The sequence below is a fragment of the Schistocerca serialis genome, chromosome 6 (genome assembly GCF_023864345.2).
Source record: "Schistocerca serialis cubense isolate TAMUIC-IGC-003099 chromosome 6, iqSchSeri2.2, whole genome shotgun sequence".
NCBI lineage: Eukaryota > Metazoa > Arthropoda > Insecta > Orthoptera > Acrididae > Schistocerca > Schistocerca serialis.
The window spans coordinates 114,806,492-114,819,219 of record NC_064643.1 but is presented as its reverse complement, the minus strand read 5'-3'; the positions used below and the strand labels follow the sequence as shown (position 1 = coordinate 114,819,219).

General features: G+C 41.4%; 1 protein-coding gene across 3 annotated transcripts in view; it reads right to left on the bottom strand.

Annotated features, from left to right (window-relative positions):
* Nucleotides 1-12,728, bottom strand: part of LOC126483905 (dystrophin-related protein 2-like) — a 106,979-nt gene that overhangs the window by 69,334 nt on the left and 24,917 nt on the right. For all 3 annotated transcript variants that reach the window (XM_050107174.1, XM_050107176.1, XM_050107175.1), the window contains exons 3-4: nucleotides 11,938-12,145; nucleotides 11,465-11,708 (exon numbers count right to left, since the gene is read on the bottom strand). In XM_050107174.1, the coding sequence (XP_049963131.1) occupies nucleotides 11,465-11,708; nucleotides 11,938-12,145 (452 nt within the window). The remainder of the gene's footprint in view (nucleotides 1-11,464; nucleotides 11,709-11,937; nucleotides 12,146-12,728) is intronic.

Genomic DNA, 12,728 nt, shown 5'->3' with positions numbered 1-12,728 from the left:
TTCAGGTTCACTGATGCCATCTTTGCTATCTGAATCGAAGGTGAGGACACCCTACCCACATTCCTCCAGAACCTTAACAACTTCTCCCCCATTTGCTTCACTTGATCCTACTCAACCCAACAAGCCGTCTTCCTAGATGCTGGTGACCACCTCAAAGATGGCTACATCAGTACCTCCATCCATATCAAACCTACTAACCACCAGCAATACCTTCAATTTGACACCTACCACCCGTTCCATACCAAGAACTCCCTTCTGCGCAGCCTGGCGACCCGTGGTCATCGCATCTGCAGTGACAAGCAGTCCATCTCAAAACATACCAAGGGTCTCACTAAAGCCTTCACTGACCGTAATTATCCTTCCAACCTTGTACAAAAATAAATCTGCGTGCCTTATCTTTCCAGTCTCCCACCACCTCTCAAAGTCCCACTGTCCAGCCACAGAGGAGCATTCCCCTCATAATTCAGTACCACCCAGGACTGGAGCAACTGAATTACATTCTCCACCAGGGTTTCGATTACCGCTCATCGTGCCCTGAATTGAGAAATGTCCTGCCCACTATCCTTCCTACACCTCTCACAGTGGTATTCCGCCGTCCACCAAACCTACACAATATACCCCTGCTCCCAATCCCTAACCTCGTGGCTCATACCTATGTAATAGGCCTAAATGCAAGACTTGTCCCATACATCCTCTCACCACCAACTCCTCCAGTCCAGTCATTAACATCACCTATCCAATCAAAGGCAGGGCTACCTGTGAAGCCAACCATGTGGTCTACAAGCTAAGCTGCAACCACTGTGCTGCTTTCTATGTAGGCATGACAACCAACAAGCAGTCTGTCCGTATGAATGGCCACCGACAAACTGTGGCCAAGAAACAAGTGGACCACCTTGTTGCTGAACAAGCTGCCAAACACAATATCCTTCATTTCTACAACTGCTTTACAGCCTGCGCCATATGGATTCTTCCCACCAACACCAGCTTTTCTAAATCGTGCAGGTGGGAACTTTCCCTTCAATACATCCTATGTTCCTGTAACCCTCCTGGCCGCAACCTTTGTTAGTCACTGTCCTCACCCATCCAGCCTCTTCCCTGTTCCCATTCCAGAACTACACAGTCGTCATTTCACCACCACACCCTGTCTTTTTATTTCCCTCCTTTTCCATTACTTCGCCCTCCCCTCCCCTGCCCTCTGTCTAACCTGCAGCACTTCACTGTCTGCCACCCTCGCCATACTATCCCTTCCCCTCCCCATCTCAGCCTCCTCCTTACCCCCACCCAGTCACCACTCCCATCATGCACTGGTGCTGCTGCTCGCAGTGTGTTTTCGGTTGCCCGAGACTGTAGTTGTGTGTGTGTGTGTGTGTGTGTGTGTGTGTGTGTGTGTGTGTGTGTGCATCGCACTCACGCACCTGTATGTGTGACTATTGTTGGCAAAGGTCTTAATGGGCAAAAGCTTTAATTGTGTGAGTCTTTTTGTTGTGCCTATTGTGACTCACCATTTCCACTATATAGTGAGAAGGTATTATGGTACGATAGCTTTTGGAGCCAGTGGATCCTTCTTCTGACGGAAGGGTTGAAGGGGAAGTAAGAGAGGTGAAGGAAAAGGACTGGTGAGACCTAGGAAAAGGGGTACAGTTTTGAAAAGTCAGCCAGAACCCTGGGTCAGGGGAGACTTACCAGATGGGATTAGAAGAAAAGACTGACTGTTGGGGACTGCACTGGATGAGATTTGAACACCTGATAGATTGAAGGTGGAAGGTAGGCTAATGTCACCTTTAAGCTCTCGGGTTCTCAAATCTTTTCTGGTGACCCCCCCCCCCCCCCCCAACAGTCAGTCTTGCCTTCTCATCCCATCCAGTAAATCTCCCCTGACCCAGGGTTCTGGGTGACTTTTCCAAACTCTACTCCTTTTCCTGACTCATCAGTCCTTTTCCTTCGCCTCTCTTCCTTTCCCTTCAACCCTACCGCCAGAAAAAGGAGCCACTGGCTCCAAAAGCTAGCATACTGTAATAGCTTTTATATGTGTGTTCACCTGCCACGCCTTGGTGACTAGATTTTTTTTATCAATTCATTGTTTCTTTTTTGGTTTTGTTTATGTTCATGACATTATCTGTCCTCTATATTATATTTTGTACTTTCAGCCTTTTGCAGCTAGCATATTGTTCATCAGTGGATCAGAATACAGTCAACTTAAAATGTCCCCAAACCCTGTAGCACAGGCTGTTCCAACACCGTAGTATAGACTATTCAGCAGGCAACCAAATTGCACTTCATCTGTGTCTTTTCCTATTACATACACAAAGCATCCCTCACCAATATAGCATGTTATTTACATTAATAATACAAAATCTCAAGAGAAGTATCTACTGATTATTTATGCGTGTGATAAAATTAATGTGTTCATTGACAAACTCCATCAGTTCAAAAGTCAGTTTTGTATAGAACACCAAACTTTTTCAAATGCCTTTCATTGCTACACTTGGCCCCAGAAACACTTTTCATGGTTTCGGAGCAAAACATGTGCAACTTCACCACAGTTTTGAGAAAAGCTCCGGATCATAAGTAGCATAGGAAATTAACTGGAATTATTTAGCACCCCATTTTCATTTTAAATGTGAACATTTTAGGTTAGGCTTTACCGTGACTGTTATCGATACTGAATTAAACAACCAGTTTACTTTCACCAGTCAGTGTTTATTCATATCCACAATGCATTTGAAACATCCATCATCAAGTGGATTTACATGTGTTAATATGACGTGTGTGTGTTGTATTATGATTCTGAGGTAGCTTGTGACACTGTCTCCTGTGGTCAAAGGCTCCTTTCTTTGTTGTAACACTTCGCATGTAAACATTGTATTCCCTAAATGAATATGGTATCTCATCTTTGTTTAGATTATATGACAGTTTACATGTGATGTATTACGACAGAGAAAGGAGCCAGTGGCCATTAGAGACAGTGCCAAAAGCTACCCCAAAATCGTAACACAACACGCACTCGTCATACTAACTTACGTAAATCCATCTGATGACGGAGGTTTAAACCTTCAAAACACATTGTGGATGTATTTAAACAGTGACTGGCAATAGTAAACTTGTTGTTTCATTTGACTGCATTTTCAGTTGCATCAATATACAGGAGCTTTGGAAATGCAAATAAAACTGACTGGTTTACAAAACTGCACCCTGTTCAAGAACAGGTATTTCAGCAACACGATGCTGTTGCAATGATTTCACGACATATGAGGTGTGACGAAAAAGTAACGGGAATTTTTTAATTTTGCAGTCTTCACACACTTAGTCAAAAAAAATTATTGTGCTGTTGGTACACGTGTTCCTGAAGTATGTTTGCATCTTCAGCTGAATATTTAGTTTATCGTTGACAGTCAAAAAGGTCATACATATTTTTAAGTACTCGATGCATTTTTACTTTCAAAAAAAGATGGATCAAAGAATATGCACTAAATTTTGCTTGAAAAACAGAATAAAGTGCGGCATCACATTCTAAAATTTGACTGTGGCTATTGGTGAATCTGTTATGAGTGAGACAGATGATTATGAGTGGTATAAATGTTACCAGCCCGTCAGCCATACAGACGTTACAAAGACAGGGTTCCTGATGGTGGGCAACAGTGGTTGTTATCTACTTGGACCGGTGACCAAACCATCACTCCGGCTCCGGCAATCTCGGCGTGAAGCAGCTGGATTTCAACATTTAAAATGCATGTTCGCAATCCGGGCTCCAGCAAAAGAGTACTTTCTTGCGTAACAAGACATGCACAAGATGGGTCAATTTGGCTGCCCCAGCAGGAATTTATGTTAGTAGGCTATCTGCCCTAGAAAGGCTTGAAGCTCCTTCATGGACAAGGGGCGAGGCATAGACGTAACAGTGGAGATGTGGTCTGGCAAAGAACAAACGCCATCCTGTGAGATCTCAAACCCCAGATAAACAACAGAAGGTTGAAAAACAGAGATTTTGCGAGTTACACTATGAGTCTGCAGACTGTAAGACATAAAATAAAGTGTGCAAATTTTTCTATTGACAGGCTGTGGAAGGGCCTGTGACAATATCATCCAGATAATTAATGCAACTGGGAAAAGGCATAACAATTGCTCTAAAAATCGTTGGAAAGTAGCGGGAGCACTAGCCACACCAAAAGGAAGGCACAAATACTGATGAAAACCAAAAGAAGTATTCAAAAGCAGAACTCGGTGAGAGTAAGTCTGCAGAAACCCACAGATATGCTTCAGACAAATCGATTTTTAAAAAGTACTGGGCACTCGATATTTTCTCCGACAGTTCCCCCTGGCATGGGACAGGTTATGAATCTACGATCGACTGCCTGGTAACAGTAGTACTGAAGTCACCACAGATGCAAAGTTTCCCCGAAAGTTTCCGAACTACAACCAGCGGAGATGACCATTCCCTAGCCATAACAGGTTGCACCACCCTAGAGATTAAAGTCTGTACAATTCCGCTTCCACTTGACCTTTCTGGGCGACTTCTGTAATTTGTAACACACCCTATACCTTCCGAAAACAAGTCCAAAAACTCCTCGCACAGTGTTTCCAATTGGTAACATGCTACCTAATCGGACACAAGGTGAGCTGCATTGGTGACAGAAAATCCAAAGGCCTGAAATGCATCCTTTCCGAACAAGTTGTCAACGCCGGGATCAGCAACCACCAAAAATGTAATGGAACAGACCATTGACTTGTAAGAAGCAGATGATGTAAATTGTCCAGGTTTGAGAATTCAGTAATGTCAATGCAGCGCCTATGTCAATCTTTAGCCCAATAACTTCACAAAAAGCACTTAAGTTGATAAACAACTTGGGAGAAGTCACAAGCATCAGAGTCAAACAGTTTATGTCCACATCCACATCCTGATCAACCTAAGGAGAAAAAAAAACACAGAGGTGATGTAGCTTTTCTTCCGGCAAGCATTACAAGTAACCCAGTGCTTAGGGCATGCCAAATGTTCATGCTGGACAAAACAGAAAGGACAAGATGAAAACGGAGAATGCTGACATTGGTGTAGTGGTAGTTGCGGCTCCTTGGTCTGGCTTTGGCCAGCTTGGCATTGGCTCACTTGTTTACCACCATCACTGCTGCTTCCTTGTGCAAGCTACCTGTTGCGCTAGTGGGCACATCTTCTGACACTACTGCCACATCACCCCATGCTTCAATATGATCACTGCTGCCTGAGAAACTTCAAAAGACGGTGCTATTTGGAAAGCTTCTGCCAAAGGTTTTTTTTTTCACAGAGTAAAGCCTTCTGGCGCAGTTCCTTGTCTGGAGGCAGATAGACGATTGCTTTTCAGACATTAGAGTCTGCATAAGAATTATTATGGGCATCAGTAGCGAACTGACACTTATGGCTAAATCTGCCGCCCAGGCCCTGTATGACTAGTTTTGTTTCTTGTGGCACTAGAAGAATTCAAGTCACACCGCTATGATATGCATTTATTTGCGATGGTAGATGGACAACAAACCCCACATTTTATCAAAAGTAAGAGCAACCAGTTCTTGTAAAGGGTCAAGCTGACACAGCAACTGATAAATTTTAGGTGGAACTCACGAGAGGACAAAGGCTTTGCACAAATTTGAGTCTGTCACACCAAAAGCAAAAAAATACTATCTGAGTCTTTTATTTTTTATAAGCTTCCCAATCCTTGATTGACTCATCATATGGAGGAAAAATGGGTGGAATAACCAGTGGAATGGCACCCTATCTGTTAATGGAAGCTGACAAAGTGATTACAGCCGAAGTAAGCTGTTCAGTCTGGGCCAGCAGCACAGCATCCATAATGAATAAGCCTGATGAAACCACATTGAAAGATTGCACACACGAAACCATTCCAAATTCGTTGCCAACTGTGTAGTAACCAATTAATACACAGAAACGATCCAAGTCACACAAATATGACTTTAATGATAACCTCTGAACAATAACCCTCTCTGGACTCCCCAAGACACAGAACACTGGTGTGCGTGATGCAGAGAGAGAGAGAGAGAGAGAGAGAGAGAGAGAGAGAGAGAGAGTCAGTCAGTGCTGCTCCATACATATATATGTGCGAGTCACCAGCAGATGGCATTGCGGGGACAGCGCTGTGTGTACGCCTCCCACAGGTGGCCTCCAGCAGCTGGCCAACTGAAACAAGCACATGTGGCAACACCACACTTGGTGCATTCACACTCACATGCACTAGTAGCATGATGCAGCATACAGCAATAGAACCATGCATGGCTGTGGAAAAGAGAAATGCCCCCTATGGGTAAATTTAACAAATTTTTGGAGAAATGATATGCAGCCTGTAAGAAAATGAAGAGTTCAAATAGCAAGCCAGCACGAAGCAAAAAAGTAGAAGGCTGAAAGGTGGAATAAATACACAGACGGGCTGTATAAATGATTAAGTTTGATGGCTGTATTATGGAAAGGGAGTAGGAAGTGGATGGAGACGAGATAAGGAAAGTAATACTATGGGTCATTGTGACAGACCACTGATATACATAAGTCAAAATATAAGGCACATGGGGTAGTTGACATTCCCTCATCATTATAAAGATCCTTAGGACAACCAACCACGACAAAATCATTCTGCCTCATATGTGTGACATATGGGACATGGAGAACATCCTTAGTCTTCACGAAGAATATACTAATCTCAATAACAAAGAAAGCAAGTACTGACAGGTGGGAGTATGGTTGCAATAGAGGGAAATTTAGAGGGTAAAAGTTGTACAGGGAACCAAGTTTCGACTACAATAAGGAACAGATACAACATGACCAGGTGGCTAGTTTAATTAACCACAGCTTATTGTCCCTACTTGTGATTTTCAGTGGCTTTTATGTACTGGATGCATTAGTCAAACCTGGGGGATTCATCACAGTGCTCTCAGGTTTGCATATACTGTAGTTCTGAACTGTACATTGTGAATGTTTCTGGTAAACAAATCCTGACAACAAGGCTAGGGTAAATTATGAAGTAGCCATTAGTTGTTCCACTGTTTGGGTCCATCTGTATTTTGCTGATTATCTAAAATATTGTCAAATAATGATCTAGAAAGGACACTAAGTGCTTTCTCTAATTTATTTATTTTTTTGAAAAAAAAAAAGAAAAAAAAGAAGAAAAAAAAAAGAGGTCAAATCTAAAATTCTGTGACTCCTGAGGACCCAAGGCAGCCTTTTGCTCCAACCTTGGCATAGGACTGACATCTGCCACAACCACTTAAAAAAGGCAGTTCTTAGTACATGCTCAAAGGATAGCAAATGCTTGTTAAAAAGTAGTTGTAACTTTGGTGAGATTGCTAGCAGTCTGGGAAAAGGGCAGAAAATTCAGAAACCATCTACAAATAATGAGAATAGAATGGGACTGTTTACTGTGGGTCTTCAAAACAGGCATAAACTATCCTGAGAAAGTCTGTTAACAAAGTTCCAAGAACCAGCTTCACATGACGACTCTAGGAATGTACTATGTGTCGCTAACATAAGGATTGTGAGGATGAGATAGAAATAGTTACAGCATGCACAGAGGCATTAAAACAATTATTCTTCCCACTCTCCATATATGAATGGAACAGGAAGAAACCCTAATAACTGGTACAATGGGGCATACCCTCTGCCATGCCCTTCATGGTGGCTTGCTGATAGGGCGTCGCAGGCTCAGTGTCTACAATGGTATGATGTATATGAAAAGTCCTGTGCATGGAGCTCCACAAGGATCCTATGGGTTCAGGTAGTACCATATACCTTCTAATATGTATTTTCTTCTGCTTACAGAAGATGCCTGTGCAGGAAAACCTGCTGTATAGTTGCTACAAGGAGGGTCATACAGTACAAGAACTAAGATGTCTGCATTGTAAGATACAGACTAGGTGGCAATTTACCAGCAGCTCTTCATTATTTCTGAAGTAGCTAGTGGGGTAATTCTGTAATAGTGGAATCTGTCATGTACTAACGACTTGTCAAGTGCCAAGACAATGCCAAATCTGCTACATCATTGATAGAAATGAATTCCTAACTGCTTTCATAGTGATCAATTGGTGGTGATGGAAACCAACGTCACAGCTGAAAACGGAGGTAACATAAGTGAAATGCTCCATACCTATCTGGAAAATTTCTGTTCTGAAAATCTCGCTCTGTATTAAAAGCATTAATAGAGTACTTTTTATTTGACTGAAATTCTTCTGATGGTCTGTGATGAAATCGATGGTTTAGCAGAACAAGTTCTGGAGTTCAGAATTCTTGCCAAGAACTCTTCTTGTTATCCTTGACAAACCATCAGCTTTCAGATCTCCCCATCACCCATTCTTGTCCCATTGTTCAAAACAGCGAGATGGTACTACAGCCACCATTTTGTCTTTCTGAGCATCTGTTTTGGCAACTTTTCTTTCAAGTGCTGCTCAGTCTGGCTGCTGTATCCGTCATTTTTCGCGGAACAGTGTCTGCAAGGGCAGACAGAAAATTGTGAGACTGATCATGAAGAACAATCCTGCTACATTGCTGAAATGCATGCACTGCCATGTGTTCAAATGGCATAAACTTTCTATAGATGTGGTTCTCTACAGCTCAAACCTGGGGCAGTGACATGTAGTTGTGCTGTTTGCCACCAAGGCACAACAGTCTAATTTCTTCAGATTTGTGCAATTTTCATGTCGTCTGTGGACATGTGAATGTGGTATCGTGGCTTGAATGATAGACACCTGTTTTAATGTGGCACAAAATGTTTCACAATTAAGCAGAGAGGTTCATCATTGGAGCATCATTAGAATTTACAGTAAAGGGCAAGCCAGCACTGTCCCCCCAGCTCTGGAACTTTGTTTCACCCAATCCCAAACTGTACCTAGCCATCAGCCAAGACTGGATAAGTTCCCAAAGATGCTCACCACATGGCATGAGTCAGGTGCATTACTGATGGTGTTTCAACAGATACTTGCAACTTCATTTTCATCATGTGTAGCTGAAGTCAGTCCAGACAAATACTTCTCAGCACATGTTTCATGTGAAACCCAGTGTCGATGGAAAGCTTTGGTTTGTTTCCCATTACAAACAAAATGATTTTTAAAGCTGAATTTTATGCGCGCATTCAATAGAGTGGTCCCAAATTATTAGTTTCTCAATGTGCTCCACAACTGTTCATTTAATTACAAAAAAAGGCCACTTTTGCTGCTCTGTCAAACTTTATTCAGTCCACTAGAGAAATATATGTAACCGTGTTTTTTCCATCTTCAATCATACACATGTATACATCTACTGTATGTATGGCAGTAACCAGAGAATAACTTTTAAAAAAGCTGAAACCAGTGGTGTACTAAAGACAGCTCTACAAAGCAAATGGAGACACACTTTCACTACTAGTCCCAAATTAGTCTAGAGCAGGGGTGGCCAAGATTTCAGCTCATGAGGCATGCCTGGACATAAGTGCTAAACTGTTCAGCCTCACTGCACATTTTCCTCACCGGCATGCCACACTGTCTGAATGCCAGAAGGAGGAAGAGTGGCAAACTGCAAACATGTCGCATTTAAAGGGGGTTTTATATTTCACATTTCTGAACAACATAGATCACAAAAAAACAAATTTTCAGTATTATTCAATTATCCTTGGCACACTAAAGACATAATATAATTTTTATCTGGTACAAACAGTCAGCATTCAGACAGATGCAGACAATTTCACAGAGTTTTGCACTCAAGCTACCATCTAATCGAGACTTATTTAATTTCATGGCAAAGAAAAGGTCTTTCACAGAAATATGTTAAACAAAATACTGTGGAACTTTCACAATCTCATTACAGGGGGCAAGGAAATTCTAGCTGAGGAAAGCAATGTAGACATCATGGACAGGTTTAGTGTTACAAGATTTGACATTAAAACTGGAATTACCTTGCACTCAACCAGTTACGTATGCACATGCACAGGGGAACTTTCAACTGAAACAGCAAACAGTCTCAAAAACAGATATAAGATTGACAGTGTCCTCAAAAACTTCAAAAAATTATCCTTGCAATTCTTTCAGGGCTATGATGAATTCTTCAAATATTGTGTTTTCTTTAAGGCCAGAGAGCTTATGGAACTGGACTGTCTTTGTCCTTGTACAACATGATTTTCTTTTTAAATGCATCCCCATCAGATCAGAAGGAAGTCGCCTTGCAATGTCTCACTGTCGAAAGTGTGCAGACAAGTCCACTTAAAATACGAAGCCTGCAATCCACTCTGTACGTTCTAACGTTCATCCCTAAACACCTTTTTTCTTCATAAATTCAACAATAGTGAGTTTTAAATCAAATTGTTGTTCCAGGTATGCACCTTTAATAAATCAACATACTCTGTAATAATACATGAAGTCTCCATACTCTTCATTCAGTTCCACTGAAAATTGTTGCAACTGACAATGCAATAATGTGTGTAGCCGCAACTTTTTCTACTATTCATACCACCAATTTCTTCATGTGCTCCATACCTACAAATTTACCACAAAGTGATTCTTGACATTCAAAAAAATCAATCTGTTGATTGTTGTAATTTTTTGCTTGTCAACTACATCTTTAATTCTTCTGCACGGTATTGTATTGTTCTTTCAAAGCAAATTCCCAGTACCCATTGCCTATGCGAATTCAGAATTCTCATCACTCTCTTCTGTCATTCGTACTCATTTTAAAGGGCTGTGACGATAAACTGCTAGACTGCCTCTTTCTGTGGAAATGGCTGCTGGAACTGGGATGTCCTTCAGCCCCCAACAAACAGCAAAGGGCAAACTGTGCCGACAGAACAATTATACTGAACTCAGAGAGCTGTGCCGACCAATAAATGCCACACTGTAATACTAAATGAAATGTCACATTGTGGCAGATACTTCTGAGAAGGACCAAGCAAAGCTGAGACTGGCTGGGCCATACTCCACACACAGCCTGGACACTTAGCACACGTGAAGTCTGGCACGCCACAACTGGCCCTGGTCTAGTGGAATATTTGTTTCATCAATGTGGACAGAGACAGTAAAAACATGAAGAATGATCAGAATTCAGCAGCGACTGAGCTACGCTCTGGTGTGGGCTAACTGTTACTGCTATGCAGCAGTGATGCTCCTTCACTGTTGGAGTACCGTTTGTTCATTGTGTTCCACTGTCTCCACTAATACATATCGATAAAATGAATATCACACTAGATAATTTGGGACCATTCTATTGAATGTGCACGTAAAATTCCACTTTAAAAATAATTTTGTTCAAAAAGGCAAACAAACCGACATTTATTTGGGCCGACTCCAGCTACACACTGAAGAAACAAAAGTGTAAATATCTGCTGAAACACCAGAGAAAATACGCCTGACAACTCTTAAGATAGACATCCTATATGTATTTCATTGTTCTCTACATATATAATCCATAAGCTCAAATCAAATAGACAAAATCATGTTTGAAGATAGTATTCAGAAGGAAAAAAATATTACTTACATGTTTAAAGCAACTTTCAACAGAGTTCTCTATCAGCTTTGGTGCGGAATATGACGGCTCAGACAGGAAATCTGTTAGTTTAACAGTTGCTTTCAAGAGCAAGTCAATTTTTTTTCTTGAAACACAGTTGTTGTGATCTGAGAGTTGATGAAAAAGATACTGGTACTTGTCTTGGATTTGTGACGAACATAAAATAACAAAGATGACTTTCAAAAGCAACACCTGCACACTGCAGCAGCCGTCACTGTAAAATGCACAAAAAGTAAAAATAAATTAGTTTTTAGCACACCACTTATGACTTGCTACTGCATTTTTACAAAATGAAAAACAGATGGCTTTGAATTTATAATACTTTTTCCCCAGGGCTATATGAAATATACAAGTATTTCACTACTGAATTTGTCAGAAGGGGGAAAAAAATAAAAAATAAAAATTAAGAGATTTTTTCAGTAAAATGTAACTTTAGATTTCACCTCTGATATATTGCTTGCAACACACGAATGGCCAACTGGGAAGACAGGCTGGCATCTGTGTTGTTAGTGTTTTCTGTTCTTGTTGCAAGATAGATATCAGATACCAATGTTTCCAAATCTGGCAGTTCAAGAAACACTTCATTTTCTGTAGCACGAAGACAATGCTTGGTGAAAACATTTGCTATGACATCTAGGGTCAATTTTTCCACTGAAACAGAGATAATTTTATCAATACCAATACTGTTTAAAAAATAATGAAAGAAGTATATAGTAGGGTGCAGGAGAGAATTACACCAGCAGTAAGAAATAAGTTAGTCTGTGTGTTTACTCATACTCGTGTTCAGAAAAAACAGAACAACAAGAGACAGGATGTTCTCATTCAAAGGACATGTACATTAGTATGTTCTGCTGAAATGGTCAGCATTTGAACCATGTTGGCCTGCTGGTTCAAGGTCAACATCGATACCGTGGCGCTATACCACCTATCAGTAAAACGTGCCTGCAGCTCTTGTTGTCACTATAAACTGAAGGTAATGGGTCAGTATGACTCGAGCAAGGGAGCAGGATGCCTTGCAGATGTATGCACAAACTGTACCATCAAATCAGTGTGTTTGAAAGAGGTCACATCATTGGCATGAGAGAAAGTGATGCAGCCATCCGCGAAATAGCTCCTCATGTGGGACGAAGTGTTTTGGAAGAGCAACAGGTGTGTGCGCAGTGGTTCACCGAAGGCCGTAAAACATGACGTGATGGGTCAGGCTGCACAACCCAGACCACCCTCCAAAAAGATC